Here is a 23,357-nt window from a genome sequence, read left to right on the forward strand (position 1 = left end):
AACTGAACTAAAAGATATTATAGGTAATGAACCTGATTTTATATTTAGCAGGGGTAAGAACTTGAAAGAACTTCTGGAAATGGATACAGACTTGACCACATTTAAAAGATCTAGGATGAGTAAATGTGGCATGTGCAGCACATGAAAATACATTAACGATGTACCTTATGTTACGGTACAAATTTATGGAAGAGCTATTAGATGTCACAGTTATTGTAACTGCAACACTAAGATGGTCATATATATTGCTATTTGCCTAAGTTGTTCTACATTTTATGTTGGTAAGACCATCAGGAAGCTAAGGTTTAGAATACTGGAACATGTAAAAAAAAAAAAAAAAAAAAAAAAAAACTGTCAGTGCACTTTATTCACACAGTTTGAAATGTAGAGATTTGAATAAGTCTTTATTTTTTGTTATTGATCGTGACCCCATAATGAGAAAGGAGGCGATGACAAGACCTTATTGGAGGTAAGAGTGCTTATGGCAGCTTAGATTGGATGCAGAGAAGCCACCTGGCATAAACAAATACATTTCTATTTCCTGTATCTTAAAATATATATTACATTTTATTTGACCTTTTTAATTAAAAAGGAATATTTACATTTATACATGTTTTATATATTCACACAATTCAAAAGAGATTTTTAACATGGTATTTCTATTTATTGTAAATTTATATATAGTCATCAATTAATCAATTGATTAAATAGATTGGAATTATTTACTGGTGGTACTAGAAAAATGTTTTTTTTTCACAACAATTATTATTCTTAATTAAAATACTATCAGAAAAAAAATAAAACTCCAGGCAAGCTAGAACTTCCATGGAGTGACCTCTCAAACATCTTGTAACAGAGGCACATGGGATATATGCAAATGACCCATGTCAAGTGTTTCAACTATATGGGAATTCTGAAAGCCTATGACTTATTTTTTCTCAAGTCATTTTGATGGACAATTTCAGGCCAGTAAAGCCAAACCCCACTAGCTGTGGATATACATATTTCTGCCTTATGACCTCATCAGCACAAGCGGAGTGTTTGAATAAGCATAAGAAACACAGGACTATTATACCCAGCTAATATCCATTACCATTAGGGTGACTGCAAAATATTCGGTGTTTATTCCAAACTAGCTCAAAAGCATAGTATAAAATAAGAGACAAAACAGACTGGTTTTAGCTGTAAAATTTACATAGCTTTCATCAATGCAGTAAAGACATGAAACCTTGCTCTCTTTTTATATAACCACTAGGTGAGGCTCTAATTTAATGAATTAATTAACTGTCCTAATTAAAGGTACTCATTAAGTCCTAGTGAAAACAAACCCCCCAGTTTAATGATACATTTATTTTCCTTACTGTTCAAAATCTGATGCCATCCTGCTTTTTGTCCTGTTTCCAATAATTCTTTTTACAGTAAAATTAAAAGATGGATTCTTATGTGCCTCAGTGTGCAATGCGGTAGGAGGATTGGACACACTAAATTGGCCTTGGGTGAGAGTGCGTGCCTTCTGTGGAAGGTTGGGCACTGGGCTGGCAATTTGACACCGTAAGACTCCACTGCCAATCATGAGTGGACAGGTGATCCTCTGTGGCGAACCCTAAAAAGGTAAGTTTCTTGTTCCTGATATCACTATAGTGTTCAGAAATTCTGAATTTGAGTGGTCTAGACATTTGTCCCACACAAAAACGCAGTACAGATATAGGTAGCCAAATAGATCAGCCAGTCTGACAATTTGCAAAAAAACAAAATCTCAGATACTTGGCCAGTCTAACCAACCCTCTAACCAAGCCTATTGCAGGGCTTCTCCTCAGATCATGATGATTTGGCCATATTTGGTCTTGGTAATACAAGTAATTAGAATAATGGGCCAGAGGATTTGCCTTTGGAAAGTACATGTGAGGCACAATTTCTTAAATTAAATAGCATGAGGTCCTTGCAGACTAATGTATGGCCCTCAAAGCTCTTTAAGGCATACTTAACCAAAGGTATTTCACCAAGGGGGCTTAGGGTACTTACAGCCATTAGTTAACAACATTGACAAAACAATGAGCTTTGGCGCAACAAAGAGCTTCCACAAATTTTGTGGAAGTTCAAGCAGCCCACTATTCATCTTTTAATTTTACTGTGATACTATGCTTTTGAGCTAGTTTAGAATAGACACTGAATGCTACAGTCTGCTGGCTCCCTTCTGTTTTATATTGCTATTAGGTCTTTTTGGAGCCATGCAGTTGCCGTACTTGCAGGGGCTGCTCAGCTTAGAGTTTTGACTGCAAAATATCCCAACTAACTAAAACAAAGAAAGTCGCACAGAAAATCCAATCAGAAAAAAACTAATCGTAATGGATATCAGCTGGGTACAGCAGCCCTGGATTTCTTATGCTTAGTCAATCACACTGCTTGTGCTGTGCTGATGAGGTCATAACAAGGCTGAAATATGCATATCCACAGCTAGTGTGGTTTGGCTTGGCCTAAACTTGTCCATTGAAATGACTTAAAAGAAATAAGTCATGGGTATTCAGAATTGCCATATAGCTGAAACACCTGATGTTCATAAGGGTCATTTGCATATATCCTATGTGCCTCTGTTACAAGAGGTTTGAGAGGTCACTCAGTGGAAGTTCTAGCTTGGCTGGAGTTTTGATTTATTTTTTTCTGATTGTTTTTTCTGTGTGACCTTCTCACTCTTTGTTTTAGTTAATTAAAACACTATATGAAAATTCTCTGGCCTATGTTAAGATTGGGTCATGTGTCTCTACTTCTATAGCTCATTAGAAAAATAAACTAACAAGGATGCCCACTTTTCACCTTTACTGTTTGCATTAGCAATTGAGCCTTTTGCTAGCTATGTTGGAATGAACACATATTAAAGGCATAGTAATTGGGAATAACTTGGAAATTAAAATACAATTATTTGCTGATGACATCCCGTTGACAATATCTGATAAAAATAAATCATTAATGAATTATTTCAAACAATGAACTTCTTTCAAACTATTTTTGCTCTTGTATTTAATGAAATCAAAACTAAAATTATTTATTAACTCGACTAAAAGGGATTTAAATAATGACTTTAAGTAGTTGGCGCCTGATAATAAAATTAAATACCTAGGAATCTTACTAACTAGCAACACTAGAGAAACAATAACTATATTCATATACCAAGTCAAATAAAATCATTAATGCAGAAATAGAATATGATGTTTTGTACAATTGAAATAGGTTGTATATAATTAAATCAATAATTTCCCCAAAATTATGTTTTATATACAATCCCTTTCCAGCTCTTTTGCTAAGAAAATTATACAGCAATACAATAAAATGATGCTGAATTTCCTTTGGTTTAACAATAAGTGTAGAATCGCACTTAACTATTTAAAAGGTTGGGAGAAGGGTGGAATTAATCTACCAGATATAGATATTTATTCATTGGCATCTATTACTAAAAGTTACTCTCTGGCTGAACTCTACCTATACAGCCAAATGAAAATTAATTCATGAACCTATATGTAATATTAGTAACTGAGCCCATAAACAATATAATATAAATCCAACAAAAGTATTTTATAATGTGATGAGAGAAAATATGTATTAAAACCAAAGTAATTGTTACTGAAACAATAATGCTGTTTAGAAAATATATAAACATGAAGCCAGATATAAAGAGATGTTGTTTTATATTACATCCTATAGCTTGTACACAAGAATGTACAACTACCTTTGATTCAAACGTAATTAGAGCTTAAATTTAAAATAAGTGATTTATTGGTATCAAATACTTAATGGCAATACATTACTCGCACTAGATCAAATCAAAATGAAATCTGAGTTAGAAGATGAATTGTGGCTACCAATACAACAAATAAGACAGTACATCACAAGCTGGAATTGATGACAACTTTTTAAAAATAATATTCCTAAGTTGATAGATGTGTAATACTTTTAATCAATACTTATAAAGGACAAGGATATCTATCCCAAATTCATAAGACACTTAAAAAAAGCTAAGACCTATGCCAATAATAGTTATTGGAATTATTATAATCAGATTAAAGGGATCCTGATAAAAATGAAAAAGAAATCCTTTAATCACCAAGGCTGTTCAGTGGAAACTATATGGATGTAAATTCCTAGACAGATCCTTTCAAACCCCTCAAGGATTAGAACTAATATACAAGAATCGTATTTATTGTTGGAGATGTAAAATGCATACAAAAGCAGATTGGGAATACATGTTTTTTGATTGTCATTCACTGAATAAATGTTGGTTTGAAATTTTTTTTCAGTTTTTAATGATACTTTTCAGTTGAGTCATTAGTTTTGTTTAATGTACCTATACCACAATGTGTTCCAAAAGTAAGATATCCTTTACTGTGAACATTGCTTGCCACTGCAAGTAAAGCCATAACAACTTACTGGAAGTATAAAGCACAACCAGCGTTTCAAGATTTCAAGAAAATCGCAGTCTTCATGTCTCGAATGGAAGTAGCAACCATAAAGAAAAGAACTGATAAGACAACATCATAAGTCAGTTATTGGCAGAACATTGATGAAGTATTGGACAAAACACTTTGATTAGTCAGCACAGCATCTTAATACAAATTGCATATTGTATATGGAAATGTGATGTTATGGATTGCATACTTAGGCAATTGTATATAGTTCCTTTTGTAAATAGTTGATTAGTTGATTGAACCATAAATAGTGAAACAAAATCTACTGAATATATGGAAAAAAATTATTCTGAGTAAAAAAATATGTTTGATTCAGATAAGTTATAACTTGTACAGGTGTATAATCTACATTTAAAATTGGGAATGGTTTTAATATTCTGATCTAATGCCTACTTTGTCTTCCTCCTTAGTAATTTCTTAAGGTATGTATCCATAAGGTGTGGAAATATAAAATTTATTTACCATTATAAACTTTCCTTTCTTCATCTTTTAACTAATAATTTCAGTTGTAAGAGATTTTTGAGTAAATTTGTCTGAAACAAAACAGCTAGCTTGTGTCTGAAACAAATCTAGCTGATGTCTGAAAGATGAAATAAATTCAGTTTTTAAAGACCTATATCTTTGTTTTGTCTAATATATAATTAGGGCTTTAATATCTGTAACAAAGAAATAGTACAAGAAAGTGAGTACAAGCTTTTATTTCATGAAATGTGCAAACAAGTTGAAGCTAGCATTGCAGTTTACATTTTTGGTACTCCATGTTGCAGAGTAGCAAACAATGAAATGTACTTGTTGAGTAGTTAAACTACACATGGCACTGCTTTGTCAAAGTTTGTTTTGCTAGAGGTACAAGATTAAGCAAACTTTGAAAGCACACTACAGTAATTGCCTGCACTGACATAACTTTAAATGTGTAAATTTTCTACATCACTAAAATTATTGTAAGTTAGTGGTGGTGTCCCACAGTGCTTGGTTTTCCTGTTCAGCTCCTGTCTAGGGTACTTATCTTTGTGAAGTAGTCACCACACCTTTTTCTTATAATGCATTTTTGCCAGCTGTTCCATTTACCTTACACATAGAAAACTGTACCATAAGTGAGTGTAAAATCCTATAAACTGCCAAAGGTATGCATGGTGTGTATTTGTGTACATGTGCACATCCTGTGATGGAGTGTTAATCTATTCAGGGTTGTTTCACTGCCTATTGCCCATTTTTTATTCCAAAATGTAAGTGGGTTATCTGGGAATAAATGAATGAATGTGATTGTTTGCATCTTGGAACTGAACCATGACATAATGGCGACATTTTGCAGGCATGGAGTCCAGAGGTAAACAAAGGCAATTATCTTTGCATGTTTTATTGTCATTAACTTTTTCATGTAGCCCTATCAACTGTTGGTGGAAATACTGAAGTATCTTAAAAGTGAAATGCTGTATGTTATTTTAACCAATATTCTATTAGGCTGATAAAGAATACTGGGGATTCCAATGACAGAAATGTTACCAGTAAAATACATTACAAACAAGTTCTGGTTTTAGGTGATTCATTATGAAGGTTGTCTGAACATTTTACCAAGAATTGATGGAACACGGGCGTTTGGTTATTATTAGGGGATATAGAATAGCTGAGATTAAAAGAACAGCCATAAATCTAAATACTGGTATGGTTAGGTACTCCAATATTATTATTATGGCGGGAAAAATTATTTATTTTATATATTACATTTGTTAACAGGGAAATGTCTGATTGGGTCAGGAACCCATTTTCAGCGGAGGCCCAGGGAGAAAAGCTCCAAAACCGTAATGGTTGAGGGTTATCATGACTTTTATGCTAAAGTCTGGTGGGGTCCCCAATTTTATCTAAATCGGGAGGTACACTACATAATAGTACAATTGCATAAGTCATGGTTGTTGGATACGAGTGGTGTGGTGATCTCACTTTGTTTGCTATTCTTTACCAGACTGTCTGATTGGGTTGAAAGGCCATTTTCAGTTTTGGCCCAGGGAGAAAAAATCTGTATATCTGTGCACTATTTTATTAATGTTTACATTCTGTCGAACAGCAGTGGCAAACTTACAGTTCACTAAACAAATGGGAGAAGATGGCATCTCCAGGTCTGTAAGAGAAATTGCAAGATTAGCAAAAATTATTACATTCTGAGTGAAGATGCTGGTTACAGGGATGTGAATATATTGTGAGGAGTATACAATTGTTTGTGGAGAGGGGGAGGAGTCTAAGTGGGTGAGAAAGAAGGTGAAAGAGGGAAGAAATACAGTTAATAGTTGGACATATAAACAAAGCTAATGGTATTGATTTAGAAAATGGAGAAATTGAGCAGGGAGGCTCTATTCTTCTGAAGGGTCATAGGTGCATGAATGGTGTCTGACAAGCTGAAAGTGGCCGCTACATATAGGTTGGTACCCAGTAGTTCTCATAATGAGTGGTTTTGTCCTGAGCCTAAACTGTGTTTACAAACTCACTTAAACTGTCCTCAGAATTTTGTCTTTATTATTCTTAAATATGTAGAAGATCCTTGTGCCACACACAGTTCACTAGTGGAAACTTCTTTAATATCTTGTAAAAGTTCTTTTTCTTGTTTCGTATGTAGCTGTTACTTTGAGCTTGTCAGTCCATTTATTCAGCTGTGGCATATAGAAGCAGCGTTTTCCTCTGCTGCTTATTTTGTATATGGAACTGACTGCTGCAAGTACCTATATAACGACAGAACGTTGCATCTCTGCAAATTTAAGGCAAATACACTTTTATTTATGTAGTACAAAGAAAACCATTAAAAGAAAAAAAAAAAAACACCTTTACATCCACACACAATTGACAAAACCTGTGGCAGCATTAATGCCTCAAAGTATATATTTCAGTATTCCTGGTATACGAGAGTCTTCAAAGTACGTTCATTGTTGGGGAAAGTTCTTGTGCATTAAAATATCAATTACTGACCTTTCATTTTCAGTGTTTCCTTACTTGTGTCTCGTACCAGTTTGAGTTTTGCACATTTTATCCCCACTTTTATTTGTATAGGTTTGTTTTAATAATAAGTCGTATAAAACAGTTGGGATTACACTGAATGCTTGCGGATTCACTGACCACACTTAAGACAGCAGCTATACCTAACCATGAACAGCATATTAAAATAATGAAAATGTGCTAAACTTTACAGTATGCAGTTTCTGTTGGTCTTAAATCTGGTAAAATGAAAAGCAATCTGCACTGAAGAATCTGCTTTAGGATAGCTAGCAAAATGACACTTAAATGAATTGCTAGGGTATGTATCTGGACTATGCTACAGCTACTAGCTACCCTAGTTTCTGTGGGAAACACTTGAGAATGTGTCGCTCCTTATTCCTGCTAGTATACACAAAATAGGCTTGGTGTTGGATGACCTTAAGTTCCTTGAAATGCATCATTTCTGCTTTTATTTTACTTCAATGCAAAATCCTCTCAGAGGTGACAGTCTCCCAAACTAGCTACTGTAAAGTTGAATCTCTCTTGTGTCATGTTGGAGATATGGTTAAACAAGTGTTGGGTATTAATGTACCATAACGACCCTCATTTTTATTATAAAGGAATACCCTTGCTCCTGAGATTTATAATTCAAAATCAAACCACTTTATATATTTCTCACTTATGCAACTGAGAGTCTTCCTTTATTGGAAGAACTTGAATGCTACTTCCCTCAAGAAACTTCAACGACTTTTCTCTTGTTAAAGAAATCTGAGCATGCCTCCTTCACGGAAGTAAATATTAGTACCAAATAGTTTTGACCCCTTTCTCAGATTTATGTCTGATCGGCAACTTCAGGCATTCACACAATTACAGTAAACTCTTGCAGTAGTTATACCCATGTGGTATATAAATGCAAGTGAACTGAACAATGATTAAATGCAAACTATAATTACATACAACAGACATTTCTTTTGATCATGTTAGCATGGTTTTCATCATTTTCCAGTGTTTAGTTGTGAAGACCACCATGCATTATCGCTCCTAAATTGTAATAAAACCTTTGCTGCAGTAACATTGGATTGATCACCAGACATATCTGAATATTGTCATCTAGTTGACTAAAATATATTTTGTTCTAATGATATATTAATTCAGTACACATTACCTGAGAAAACTGAGCAAATGTTTTGTCAGCCAACATTGGGACATGTCCCAGGAGTTCATGACAGCAGTCCCTAAACATAAATATGGAAAAAGACTGGATGAAAACCAGATGGCTCTTAGATCCATTGACCAATAAAACATGTTTTTTAGTGCAGCAGTTAGAACCATTTCTTATGACATTATAAACCAGTATGGGTATTCCTGAATGTTGGCTTACAAAGCACAGTGAACATTTGAATCGAAACAAAAACAACTTTACCTTGTATGGCAAACAATATTTCTTAAATTAAATGTTAAAACCCAGCAAAATTGGGTATCACAATGAATAACTGAAATGAAGAAAAAACAAGTTTTTGACAACTTGAATTAAGCAATTCATGAAATTCAACTAAGAAAACCAGGGTGTAATGTAAATTAATTTGATGAATTCTCCATTAAAATGGCAGTGATCATTCTATGTTCAACTCCCTCATTTCATTAATTAGTATGTTTCGTAATATTGTCTATACACTGAAGTTATTGTGTCTTTTGGCTTTTCCCGGTTAGGGGTCGCCACAGTGGAACTCCGGTCCGCTAATGATTGGTAGTTGATTTTTTAAGTGCTGAGTTACCAGCCCTGATGCACAACCTTCAACAAAGGTACGTCCATTCATGCATGTCTCCACGCAGAAGACGCTCTAACTGTGAATCGAACCGGACAGCGTTTTACTGTGAGGTGACAACGCTACCGCAGCACCACCACTGCGGCCCTGTCTATACACTGAAGTATGTTTCTTAATTCTGTCTACACACAGAAATCAACCAATCATTTCTGAGGAAAACTGAGGTGAATCATCAATGGAATTTCATTGTTCTGTAACGAGTTAAACAGGCATGCACACAAAATCAGAACTATCTACTATTAGAATTCTGTGACAAAAGTGGAGCGAGTCTAACAATATATATTGAATTGCTGCTGTAGTATGAAAATGTAGTTGGTGCATGTAGCTACAGTACCAAGAAAGAGGAGTATAGCCTTGGCTGTGATTGTTGAAATGCTTCAGTTGTGTTTTGAAAAGTGCAAATTGGCTGCAGTTTCAACCAGACAAAACAAACTTGTCAGTGCTTCTGCTCCATGAAAGCACTAATGGATTTTTAGAATTAAATTGAGCCTGATGTGTGCCCACGTGGGGAGATTCTACCACTTATAACCCTTACTTTATGTAAACTCAGAGGTTACCCAACTTTAGAGAAGCAGAAAAGCCCAGGTATAATAGGTTTCTCTGGCATACAGGCTTAAATTGCAGCTGCAGTGATATCTATTAGGAAAGGTGATTCAAGAATTCAGGTTTGGGAAACTGAACTTAGTCAAAAACCTCCTCCAGTTTTCCTTCAGTGGAGCACAGGGTAATGTGTTTCAATAGCAGCTGCGGACACATCAGTCTACTGCATCTATCGTTTCTGAAATAGAACGAGAGGTTATTTATACTTTGTATGACATATGTTTTGTTTGGTTTGCATCATCCTCATGGGTCGGATGATATTCTTTATTCATCCATTACGCAGTTGATGAATCCATCCATTAATTTCCAATATTTTATCCATTTCAAAGTAGCATAGAGTCAGAGCCTATAATACCAAGTAGTGGGAGTAAGGTAATCTCTCTTCAGGGAGAGGACACCAACCTTTCATACAAGACAAACACATGCATATGCGTACATAGCTAGGGACCATCGTGAGCACCACAGATTTTCTTGCTAGTATGCAAGATGAAAATTAAGCCAGAGGAGAAAAGTCATATCAGGAAATGAAAGCCTTAGAAACTTGGCATTTAGAGGGTTCATGTTAAGTTTGCAGTCAAGGTGACCATCCACGTCACTCAGCACTGTTGGGAGATTGACAATGTTCCCCCCATTATATAGACTATCTTTGCATATTTCTGGTGAAAATTTATGATAACCCATCAAGTCATCCAGACTAGTTTTAAAGGTTGATAAGAAAGTACTCGGATAGGCAATGGCAACCTACCTCAGACATGGGGGATAGTGTGACATAACTAATCCAACATGTCTACTTTTATCCATGTGGTAGGTACAGGTTTAGGTCTCTCAAGAGTAAGTTTGCTTTACTACCGGTACTTTTTAAGTGAAGGAGTTCAGAGAGTGCTGGGTTGTTCATAGCATGGATAGTTGAGCAGAGATCACCCCACGGGAGTCTGTACGACATTGAGTAGAGGGACAGGGCTTTGTCTATTACAGTAACTTAGAGTAGTGAGGCTTGATCTTTTCGGTGGGGAAACAGAGGTGTATCAAGCTTGTTTAAGTTCTTAGTGAGGTACATGCCAAACTGGTGCAATACCTATTCAATAATGAGCCTAATAATGGATGAGTAAAGTGAGATTCTAACCTCTTTGGATCTTAAGGAGATCTTATAGAGGATATGCTCTACAAGGTATGAGGGTTTCCCATCTACCAAAAATGGGGTGGTCAAAGGAGAGGCTTATCAGCATACATAAAGAATCTTGCTGATGTGTCTAGTAAGATGTTTCCAAAAAGGGCCTTGTATTCCAGTCTGGTCAGTGTGGAATGTAAAGATGGTAAACACTTCCTTGGATCTAGATGAAATACCTTTTGCAAATCAGCTGTAGCGGGTAAAATTTCCTAATTACTGTAGCATAATGAAGGTAAAAGATAAGATAATTATCTATCCATGTTCCAAGATCTCTCAGTACACCTCAGTTTTGAATCGGTTTGCTCTATATACTATGGGATGAAAGGATTGTTTACAAAATGTGACCATATTACATTTACTAGCATTTAGTTTTAACCCATTTTGAGCACCGGTTGTGCAAGTTTCAGTTGGAGCTCCTGTGTATTGGGGAAACTAAGAATAATATGAACTTGGTTAGCCATAGATTACCATTTGGATATATGCAAAGTAGATGCTGAATATTAAGGGTCATATCATGAAGCCCTGCAGAACACATCTGGTCAATGTCATGTTTGAAGCTGCATGTGCCCCCCTCACTATATGGGTTCTGTTACACAACCGATTTGCTATCCATCTAACTTTGTAGGTGCTAATTTGGAACTTGTTTAACTTATGCTAAAGTGGTATGGTGTCAAAGGTCAGCATGTCCATGGCTTGTTTTACTGTCTCAAAAAAGCTGACCAGATTCATTAGACCAGATGTACTCTTAACCAAGCTGAACTGCTTGGGGCCCAGTCTTAAATGATTGTTGAAATCATAGTTTAGTTATGTTCAATGGCTTTTCTTCTGAGCCTCCTCAGTCTAATGGGTCTGTAGTTTTCTGAGTTCAGTGGTGGCGCCAATTTGCTGAAGTGGCATCACAACAGCTGTGCATTATACTACAGGGACAGAACTGTGGTTAAGCTCAGGATGAATATCTATAGCAGCAGATCCACTAAGACATGTTTTGTACTGTTTCTCAGGCTCCATGGTGTATTTATATTTTATTGAGTACATTTAGCAATTATTTGCTTAGGATATTGGAGGATTGAGATTCTGTGGTATATACAGTTTTGCACATTTGTTTTATGGGTGAAATTTGCACTGAATTTACTTGCTGGTAAGTTGACTCGCAACTGGATCTGATTAGGTGGTGCCATTTTGGATAAATTCTGAGCAATGCTGGGTGATACTCCGTAGCTTCCTAATGTATCTAAAGAAGGGTTTGGAATTGTATCTAACTGTCAATGTTAGTCTGAGTTCAGGGGAAGGTGTTGTATTCCTGATGATGCTGTTTAGTTCCTTCCATAGCTTTTTTTGTTTTGCTCTACAGTTTAAGAAGCTTTTTCGTTTATTGTAATGTTAATTTATACACGTGGACCAGCAAGCTGGCTTCCTTTAAGCATCTTGTCTTGTTTGGATCTGGTAGAGACCGACAGTTCAAGACAAGACATAGAATTGTAGAAAGTTTTGTATGTTTGAGGCCTCTGACCTTTAATGTTTGCTTCTGATTATTTGGAAATTTTAAAGGGAAATGTTGCCAGCTTGTGGCAGTATTAAAGTGGTGAAGGGTGTAGCATGGGATAGTTGATATTGATGCCATGTTAGACTAGGTCAGAAGTATTTTCTCCATTAGTGGACTCCCTGATAGTTTGGTCTAGGGAACTTTTATTTATGTAAACAAGGAATTTTTTGGTGTAACCTACAGTTTTGGTATAGGCATTTCAGTTTGTCAGGTAGTTCATCTCCTGGGATAAAATAACTGCTGTTAATTTGGAGTTCATCTAATGTACTTGGGAACCTAACCTGTTTTCAGGGAGCCTAGAGGGGGCCCTTAACATGATGTGATCTGATAGATGGCTTGATGTGATTTGGATCTCGATCAGTTCAGTTTGTGGTCTCTAGGGATCTGCCTAGAAGTGATGTGGCCTCTCACAATTATAGCTACTCCACCACAATTACCATTGTCCTGCAAGACAAGGTAGGTATATAACTGTGCGTGTTTTATGTACTTTTAGACAAAGTTTCTATATTAACACATGTATGTGCTTCAAATGCAGCAGGGTCTCAAGATCAGGTCATTTGTTGCTTAGATGACGGGTGTTGAGCAGAGCCACCTTGATGTGGTCTGGTGCTTGATTTGCTTTTGTTAGGCTGGGAAATCCATTGGCTTGACTCAGGATTAAAGGGCACTATGGTGGCTATAGAGGCTACAAGCCAATATGTAGGTGCCCTGGAATGAGAAGTGCAACCCACCCTGGCAAAGTGAGTATGATTGTTTAGCATCTCCTCCTGTGCCAATACATACTGGATCCCCCTAGAATGACACCAGCTGTGCAGCCAATTCTCTTTCCCTGTGCTTTGGCTGTACCTCTACTTTGACTTTTGGAGAATGAAAGGTTATGCTTAAAACCACGGTCCTGTCTGCATTTGTGACGTGCATGGAGAATTCTCTGCCTATCCCTCAGGGTTCTGCTCGCTAGGTCTTTTATATCCGTGTGGACCAGTACCATGTTATCATATTTGGTTGGCTTAAGCATTTGTAGGTCCCTTGATATGCCAGATATCCTGGATTCTTAAAGGCAGTTCACTGTCGCCATCTCTGTCCAGCCTTGAGAATTGTTTAACAATGGAGTCACGAATCACTAGTACACTTTTCTTTGTTTTAGTACACTAGTTTTGGAGTGACTAATTACTTGGTAACCATTTATTGTGGTAGTGCTTATAGGTGTTAGTATTTGATTTATGCTAGGCCATGGATTTACTAGGTTTTGGAGGCTTGGGCAGGAACTTTTTAATAGCATCAATTTATAATTCTTGCTGTGCATTTATCAGAAATTCAGTAAGTGGTATGTTTTGCTTACAAGTTTGTGAGAGTCAGGCCTCCAGTCTAGCTAAGGATTTGCACCTTTCACTAACAGATGGTGATGAGCTAAGCAATAATTCATAGTCTGTGGGCACTAGGCATTTGTTACACTGCTGGAGTCTACAAAGTGCTATGAGGCTGGCAACTGAGGGTGGACAAGCTGGATGACCTTCCATTTTAGTCCAAGAATAGTCCTTTATTAATAGGTGGATTGTATTTGTAGTGAAGTAATACTATTTAAATGTGTCTTAAGGATTTATTTAAAACTGGCTTTTTTATATTGTAAGGGAGGGCAAGTAATAGATAACCAGGAACTCCTCTTATAATCTTATCTAAGAAAGTACTGGGTTTGAATCTAATTAGTAGACAGTGTGGGGAATACTGGTCAAGGTGAACAATGGTCCCATTTTATTCAGGACAGTCCCAGTTTGGAAGTCTCTGTCCTGGAATCCCAAACATTGTATTTGGGAGACAGAAATGTCCCAGTTTAGGCCCTCAGTCTGAATGATGACTTGGCTTCCCAGGGTGGCCAGTCCCCCTACTTTCCCATCCTAAGCAGCTCTGGGGATTTTGTGATTTTTCGGGGATGCCATTGGGTATGGGGTAAGGTCGGATGCCTTCACCCTGGCAGGAGCCTTCCAGGCCCTGCTGCCAGTCAGTCACTCCTTCAAGGACTTCCATCATGGGTGGTTCTGCTTGACCCCCACTCACCCAGGTAAGAGCTCTCTAGGCCCTACACCCATCTACTTGGCGCACCCATATTGACTTCTGTCAGGGCCAAACCCTACAGTCCTCCCCTTTGACCTGGCCAGGAGACTTCCCCAGCCATGCCCCCCCCCCATGTCAGGGGACCCTGCCACCTGCATGTCTCCTGCAGGCTGGAAAATCATGCCAGATTGCTCATGCCCTCAGAGGAGCTTCCCTCCAATCCTGTTTGCTCCTCCAGAACTCCCCTCAGCTGCCGAGGGGCAGATCCACTCTCATAAAAGCTTCAGAGTCACCCTGCTTTCCCATCCAGAGCAGCTCTGCAGACTTTAAGATTTTTTCAAGGATGCTGTCGGTTATGGGGTGAAGTTGGATGCCTTTGCCCCAGCAGGAGCACTCCAGGTCCCTCTGTCATCCACCCTGGTGCTTCCTCAAGGGCTTTCATCATGGGGAGCTCTGCCTGACTCCACTCACCCAGGCAGAAGCTCTCCAGGCCCCACCACTGTCTGCCAGTTGCTCCTTAAGGACTTCCATCATGGGGCAGCATTGCCTCCTGACCCTGCTCACCCAGGGAGGAGCTCTCCAGGCCCTGCTGCTGTCTGCCCTAGTGCTCCCTTAAGGACTTCCATTATGGGGTGCTCTGTCTGACGCCCCTCACCTATGCAGGAGAAATACACAGCCCTGCCACTATCCGTCTCTGTCCCCCTTCCAGACTTTTGTCCCAGAGGGGGCATGGTCCATACCCCCTCACTCAGGTGAGAGCTGTCCTGTACCAGTCAGTCTCCACCTCTCTCTCCCTTCCAGACTTCCATCGGGACTGACCCCCTCTGGAGTTCCACTTCTCCCAGGGGAGAGAGCTCTTTTCCAGGGTTATATATCTCCTAACTGCTGCCAAATCATGCAGTGTCATGTGTGCTCTTGGAACTTTTCAGGGGATCTTCCCAGCCTCATGGAACTCTACTGGGGCACAAAGCCTTAGACAGTCCCTCATCCAGATTTCATGACACTGGTTCTCCACTTTGCTTTGCACCTAGGGCTTTCAAACTCACAGCGGAGATGGCCCTGGGTCCCCCTATATCTGCACTTTTTGCGGCACACCTCAGTCTCTCACCCCCACAGTGCCAGGCTTTGCAAAATGTGCATTGCTTCAAGCCTCCTGGCAATGTGGCCTCTTGCCTTCTGGGTGGTGCTAGTCACAGAGTGACATCCCCACAGTGCCTGGTGAAGGATGGGGAAGCCAACCTGCTCGCCCTGGTGAGAGATGACATGTCTGCCCTGTCTCCACTCCCATGGGGGCTGGGAGAATGGGATTGCAGTCCTGGATTTCTGGGGCAGCCCTCAAGTGTCCCAGTTTAGGTCTTGTAACAAAATGGTCACCATGATACTGGTGCCAAGTGCTGTTTATGCCAGCAGAGAAAATGAAAGAGCAAACAGAAATTTAACCAAGAATTTACCTAAAAGTGCTGACTTTTTTATTATACAGTAGCAATTTCTCTGCTGAAGAACCAGTACCACTGGTTCTTGGAAGCTAACAGAAACTAGCTGGAAAGTGGAAGCCGCAAAATTTAGGTAAAGCAGAGGAAAACATTGAGGTAACAAACACTCTAGTGATGTAGTAATAGCTTGGCCCTGTATAAACAGAATAATTTTTTAACCAAATGTTCAAGTGCTATTTTATTCAGTTTTGCTGTGCTTTAACTATACTTTTCTGCTCTTTAGATGTGGAATCTGCTCAAAATGCCACTCTTGTATTCTTCCTTCTGGAGTCTTTCTCTGATGCCTGTGACAAATTTAAGCGAAATGTTATCTGTATGGGAAGAAGTAATGACAATAGATTTACCAACAAAGTATGCTGCATGTTTTGCTGGCGAGGGCAAGTTGATGGGCCAGCCTTTGCTGGAGAATTTGAGTATCGGAGTGGGATATGATAATCTCCCTTTCCAGTTTGCAGTCATCAGCAAACCTGGTTAGCTATAAGTCCCTTTATCAAATTTTATGTCACAGACCTATATCAATGGGACCCAGGACTGTGTGCAATACCATTTTGACATTTTTCTGTGTGGAGCAAATAGCCCAAATCTTAATGTATAGGTTTTATGATACAACCTGTTATAACTGGAGGCACCTCATTTAGGGGGCAAAATCTATACCAAAGTGTTGTGAGGAATCAATTCTACCAACTGCATGAGCATGCTTCCTGTTCTCCCTGTCAAGTTTAAATGAATTCTTGAACATGTACAATTCATAAACCATGACAATTACTGTTGATACCAAAGCATTGTACTACCTTCATGTTTGATTTTGCATGTTGGAACCATTCAATACCATGCTAAAAATGAATTGTACTAAGTAGTTTGAGATCTGGGAAGCCAAATAAATAGGAAACTAAACATTTGATCATTGCGTTCTGCTTCTGCAAGGAATGTGACAGAAAATTCACTTATTCTGTGCTGTGCATTCAGTTATGCATAAATTTAGTTAGAAATACATGTACATTTCACTATATATGTGCACCCAATGTACAACATTTATGTGTAACTGTCACATTTGGTGCATAAGCATAGCAGGAAGTACATACAAGTGCCACACATTTGGATAGCAAAATTTGCTTCAGTGGAATTTGTGGGTCTCTCTCTAGCTGGAGTGCTTACTTGGCTTCATACCTCTCAACATCTTAGAGCAAAAAATCTGGACAAAGCCCAAAATGGTGGTGGTGGGGGGATGGGGACAGATTTTAAATATTGCTCTTACAAACTTAGAAAGTTGATAGAATAATAGGTTTTGCATTAGCATGAATTTTCTGAAGGATGGTGGAGTCTTAAATTCAAATGTTTGTCATTTTTAACTTCAAATGTTTGTCATTAGTTAATGACTTCAATCCTCAGCTATTTGCCAGAAAAGTACAGATTTTAGGAGGAACTCACCAAAAATATGAGGCAAAAATCTGGACTTTCTGTGAAAATCTGTACAGTTGAGAGGTATGCTTGGCTTCCTTGCTGTACTCTGCCTGAATATTGCTGACCTCTGCATTTTATTTTTCCCACCTACCTGTGCAACTGTTTTTGTATTTTTACACTTAGTGGCTTTTGAGTTGCCCACCCCATCTATAAATCAGATTTTGGACACTCCTCCCAGCCCCATGTCATCAGCCCATTCTACTGACTACAGAGAGAGATCAGTTAGGAAGGCCCATCCCCTTAGTTTCTTAACCTTGAATTGTCTTCTGTTGCCTCCCTTCCCACTTAACTTTAAAAAACTGCACTTTATTCAGCTGCTTTTACTGTAGTTGTTTTTCCTACCTTATTGCTTTATTTTGCTTTTGCTGCTTGTTCTAAGTGTTCAATTGCATTTATTCTACTGCCTTTATTACTGCTTGTTAGCTGCCTTATCAAATTGTAACTGTTATTCTAAGCCTCTTTGTTTTGGTTTGAGTACTTGAGCTTAGTCTGCACACTCTTGTGGGAGGTGAGTGTAGCCTCTGCCCTTCTGAGCCAGGAATTGCTGGTTGAAGGCTTATTGTGCTTCCTGAAGTGTCTTTGTTCTGGTTTAAGCACTTGAGCTCCAAACCAGTTATTTTGCTTTAGGGAGTTTTGTGGTCTAGACTCTCTGGGCAGGAGAGTGCAGCCTACACCCTTCCAAACTGGGAATTGCTGGTGAAGGCTTATTGTGCCTATTATTCCTAATGCGTCTTAGTTCTGGTTTAAGCAGTTGGGTTCCATACTAGTTATTTCACACTAGGAAGTTTTGTGGTCTCCACTTCTGTAAGAGTATTCTACTGAATTGCTGCTTTATTTAAACTGATTTGTTTTTTTTTGGTATTGACTGATTTTCTGCACTTTGAATTTCTAGTACTTATGCAATTTATAGCATAGGCTTGATTCAAGCTTGTTGAATGTAGACTGTTAGTATTATTTGAGCACTAAAAGCAGCCATTTTACATTAAGATGGCCTCCACACCCTTCTGGCAGAAGTGTGCAGCCAAGGACCCATCTGAGTTGGGGATTGCTGGAATAAGCATCAGTCTCAGGCTTTCTTTTTTGATTATTTTGTTTAAAATCATTTAACTTCACTTGTATTTAAGTGTTGTGTTTGCACAGGTTTGCAGTCTGTTTATCAGAGCTGCTTCGAGATTGCACTGCTGCCCCTGTGAGCAACTCTGTTGTGCATTATGAAGCATTGATGGAGTTTTCTACCCCTAGCCCTCCACAGAATAACTGTCTTTTTAGTTTTACAGCAAAACCTGGTCTATTTAGCCCACTCCTACTAGTTACTACAGTCTATACCTGCCATAATGGGTGGACGGTTTCCCACCATTTTGCCAGCCAGCCAGATTGACATGGGCATCCTGAGGCAATGTAGCAATTGCCTCGTATACTGACAACCAGTTACTCCTAAAATAACGTGAGATATGCATCTATACTATGAATTTGGAATCAATTCTCTCACATAACAAACCAGATAACAAACGGGTTGTCAGCACACACACTTCACCTCACAACCAAGCTTACAATACACAAACCCAATACGTAGAGGTACTCTCTAAAAACCTACCTAAAGATCAGCGACCTGTCAAGCACAAACTTACTGCACACAATTCAGATGCAACAGCATCCACTACACACAAGAATACACACAACAGTGTCTCGGACATATTGCCCCTAAGGCAAAACACCTCAAAACAAAATCCCTTTGTTATAGGCAATCCATAGTTAGACCCACAGATGTGCCCCTCACCAGCCTAGACAGGGAGAAGGTCACAGTTGGCTGCCTGTCGGGTGCCAGGATACTTCATACACTCAAGTCTCTGAAAGTAGCGTTATGTCTCTATCATAGTCCATGTTGGAGTGAATGACTTGACTTACCTCATTGGACTATATGAAGACACATGACTGAGCTCTCAGACTGTGTCCCAGGCAGGTATGTCCCTAACCCTAAGCAGCATTCTACTTTCACCCAGGATGATCCTTAATACAAACAAAAAAAAAAATCAACTTCAACAATTGGCTTAGCTTCTAGTGTCAATTCGGGGGATCCATTTCCTGTCAGCCTGAGAGGATATGGTCAGCTGACCACGCTGCTTGCCAGAGATGGTCTTCACCTGTAAGCTTTTGGCTTTCAGTTGCTGGGAAAGGTACTTGGTTCACCCATTAGTGCCTTTCATAGGCATTGTCATAAAATTCCTGACTTAAAAAATCACTAGACAAACTTGAGGTTTTATGCTGCTTAATGCTACAATTCAAAATCAGAAACTCCACTCACTGGAAGCACGTCTTGCCTTGGAAGATGCTGATGTTTGTGCAGTCAGAGACATGATTCAAGGCCACAGAGAGCACTCCAGCCATGCAAGACTAAAATGCCTTTCATGTGTTCAGACCTCAAAACAAGTGTGAAAGGTGGAGGTGTATCCATCTTCATGGTACGACTCCAAGTCCAACTAACTGTAGGTAAAAACCCCTTCCATATCATTGTTGGCTATAGGTCCCCCACCATGAGCCACTCTGCCTACCTGAACCTACTTGAGTCACTCGCTGTACAGCCACACACCCTGGTCATGGGTGATTTCAACTATCCTTCCATTGATTGGGAGTTGTATACAAGCACAAACATGCTCGCCCTGAGGTTCCTGGATTTTAATGCAAATGCTCTGGAACACACGGTCTGCACCCCCACAAGGGGCTCTAATGCCCTACACTTTAACAATCAAAAAAATTGTGTTGCCCTCGCTGGTAAGGTCTGATCATAAATCGGTCTAATTTGAAGTAATGATCACACCTGACCCCCCCACCCAGAGCAAAAAGGATGACAATTTTCTCCAAAGCAAACTATAGCCTCCTAAGCTAAACCCCCATGCTACCACTGTCAACTGACTCCTATACAGAGGTGTACACAAATGGCCTGTATAAACACCTATAAAAATGTATAGACTCTACTGTACCTGAATGGATCAAACAAGGTCCTCGCAAAAAAAATAAGCCACCCTGATGGACATCAAGCAAAAATAGATTATACAACAAAGAGGAAGAAACTTTCTAAAAACAAGAGGGAATTGACTCTGCAAAGGAAGGACACCCTCTGTAACTTGACCAAGCAAATTAGATATATTGTAAAGTCCTCTAAAGCCAATTATAAAGCTAAATTAGCATCCCTGGCTAAGGATAATCGCAAGGCATTCTTTAGCTACACCAGAAATCTAAAAAGGGAAGGCCCAGCCTTTTGCCAAACAAGTAGTGGATGGTACCACTCATACTAACCCTGAGGACATCGCCAACCTGCTAGCAGACAGATTTGGTGCAGACCTCATCCCCCTGTCCCACCAGAATACTCCAAAGCATAACCATCACCAGTCCTCTACTTAATATTTCCAAAGAGCATGTCAGAACCGCACTCTCCATGACCAAACCCAGTCTCTATGGGTCTCAATAACATCCCAGGCTGCCTACTAAATGGTCTAAAATAGGACCTAGGGGAACCATTTGACACTATATTCAACCACAGGCTAAGTACTGGTTTTGTCCCAGCAGAGTGGAAAATGGCAATGGTGATTCCCTTGCACAAAGGGAGTCCATCAACCGACCTTGAACTATAAACCTATAAGCCTAACCAGCCTTATCTGCAAGGCCATAGAGAGAATCATCATGGACCTTAAAGACATAGTTGACCTTCAAACTCTTGACCAGATCCAATTTGGCTTCATTAAGGGTAGATCATGCTTATTAAACCTGGTGGACTTTGTCACCAAAGCCCTGGATGAAAGCAAAACAAGTACATACAACCTATCTTGATTTAGTCAAGGCTTTTGACACAATCCCCCACTCGGGCATCTTTGAGAAACTCTAACTGGGAATTAAATTCACTGAAATTGAATTCATCCTCAAGTTTTGGTGGGTACCTTCATGAGGTGGACCCTGTTTTTCACAAAATCTCACCAAGACAACACTGCTATATAGCCTGTATTTTATATAGCATCATACCTCTCAACTTGGAAACATCAAAAATCTGGACAAAAGCCCATAAAAATAGGTACAAATAGGTGCACTCATTAACATAAAATTTGCATACATAATTATGTAACCCCACCCACTCCAATGGAATTGTGGGATACCAATTTTCCAACGCAAACTGAACAGACCACCAAAATATGGCCCCAGACTCCCCCTGCAGCCATTCCAGTGTCCCATTACTTGGCTATTTCGCCCCATTTACCATAAACACTATAATGTGCTTACTGCTTTACTTCTACAATGATTATTTGGATTTCATTTAAAACTTTTATTTTACATTTTATAACAAACACTAATAGACTTCTGCTAAACAAAGAAATACAGTTTCACAATGAAAATTGACATAGCATTATAACTTCTCTGCCCTTGAAACTTCCAAACATTGAAACAGCACTGAAAACCCACATTGAAAGAAACTGGATCTGGCCAGTGGTGTATAAAGATTAGCTTTGAGCTGTTTTCAAATCGAAGGCCCCTTACACACAAAACATAAATGTGTTCTTTGATACACCTTCCTGACTGTATTAAATTATATTCCTTAAGTATATTCCTTGTATAATACAGCACACTTGTTAGAACATGTTTTAAATATTTTTACAGTAAGCAACGAAACAAAATGCATGAACCCCTGATTAATTTCTATAGTCCACCTGTATCAGTAAATATGCACAATCTCTGCAGAAGTAAGTCATCTAAATAATTCCACATTAAAGAAATATGTAAGATCTGTAACTAATGAAGAGGTTGCTGATCACTAACAACTTACTATTTCATTGTTTCATCTACAAATAAAGTGCCTGTTCCCTTGAGATATAAATTGCCTATGTTGCATACAAAAAATAAGCTAGTAATATTACAATAGGGAATGGATGGCAAACTGATAACCGGTTTATTCATAGTTACTAGGTATCTCTGCCAAAGAGGACATTCTCTGGACGGCAGCATCCACCCCATTTAAAGGTACAACAGAGTATAGCATCAGCACAGCAATCCATCTACATGCTGGGGGAGTAGAACCCCCAGCTTAGCAAGTATTCTACCTCTTGTGCTACTAATAACACAAACAGATTTACCATAAGCAACACTAAGCTTCTCTCCCCTGAAGACCTAATCAGCACAAGAAATCTGGAAATAGCCAAAATTTATTGGGAGGGGGAGAAGAGCCCAAAACCAAGGACACATTTTAGAGTGCTTGTATAATCTTAGAAAAGTTGCTAGAATAACGTGTGTTGTGTTACCATGCATTTTCTGAAAGATAGGAAGATTGAAACTTTAATAGCTATCATTATTTTTAGTGAAATCAGTTCTCACTGGATTTGCCAGGAAAACCACAAATTTTAAGAGGAACAGACCAAAAGTATGAGCCAAACATTCCAGACACTGACACACACACTTTCTCCTGCAGCCATTAAGGTAAACACAGTTTCTGTTAAATAAGTAAGGCACACACTTTCTCCTGCCTGTAAGCCAATATGTACATGAAAGCACATTTTATCCTATAACTATTAAAAACAAAAGCAGTTTCTCTCTTAAAGCACATACTTTCTTGCCCTGCCTGTAAGCTGATATGTACACATTGAAAGCACATTTTCTTCTGCGACTATTAAAGTATAAGTAAAACAAAAGCGGTTTCTCATTAAATAAGTGAAGCACAAACTTTCTCTCATCCTGAAGCCAATATGTATGTGAAAGCACATTTTCTTCTGCTGCAACTGTTAAAAAAGTAAAAAAGCAGTTTCTTGTTAAATAAGCAAA

The 23,357-nt window shown here is 38.7% G+C and overlaps 1 protein-coding gene across 2 annotated transcripts in view; it reads right to left on the reverse strand.

The window, feature by feature from the left end:
* The window catches only part of TH (tyrosine hydroxylase), a 1,190,719-nt gene that overhangs the window by 144,830 nt on the left and 1,022,532 nt on the right, over positions 1-23,357 (reverse strand). For both annotated transcript variants that reach the window (XM_044082744.1, XM_044082743.1), the window contains one exon: positions 8,584-8,653. In XM_044082744.1, the coding sequence (XP_043938679.1) occupies positions 8,584-8,653 (70 nt within the window). The remainder of the gene's footprint in view (positions 1-8,583; positions 8,654-23,357) is intronic.

The sequence above is a fragment of the Protopterus annectens genome, chromosome 9.part0 (genome assembly GCF_019279795.1).
Source record: "Protopterus annectens isolate FY-2018-M chromosome 9.part0, PAN1.0, whole genome shotgun sequence".
Taxonomy (NCBI): Eukaryota; Metazoa; Chordata; order Ceratodontiformes; family Protopteridae; genus Protopterus; species Protopterus annectens.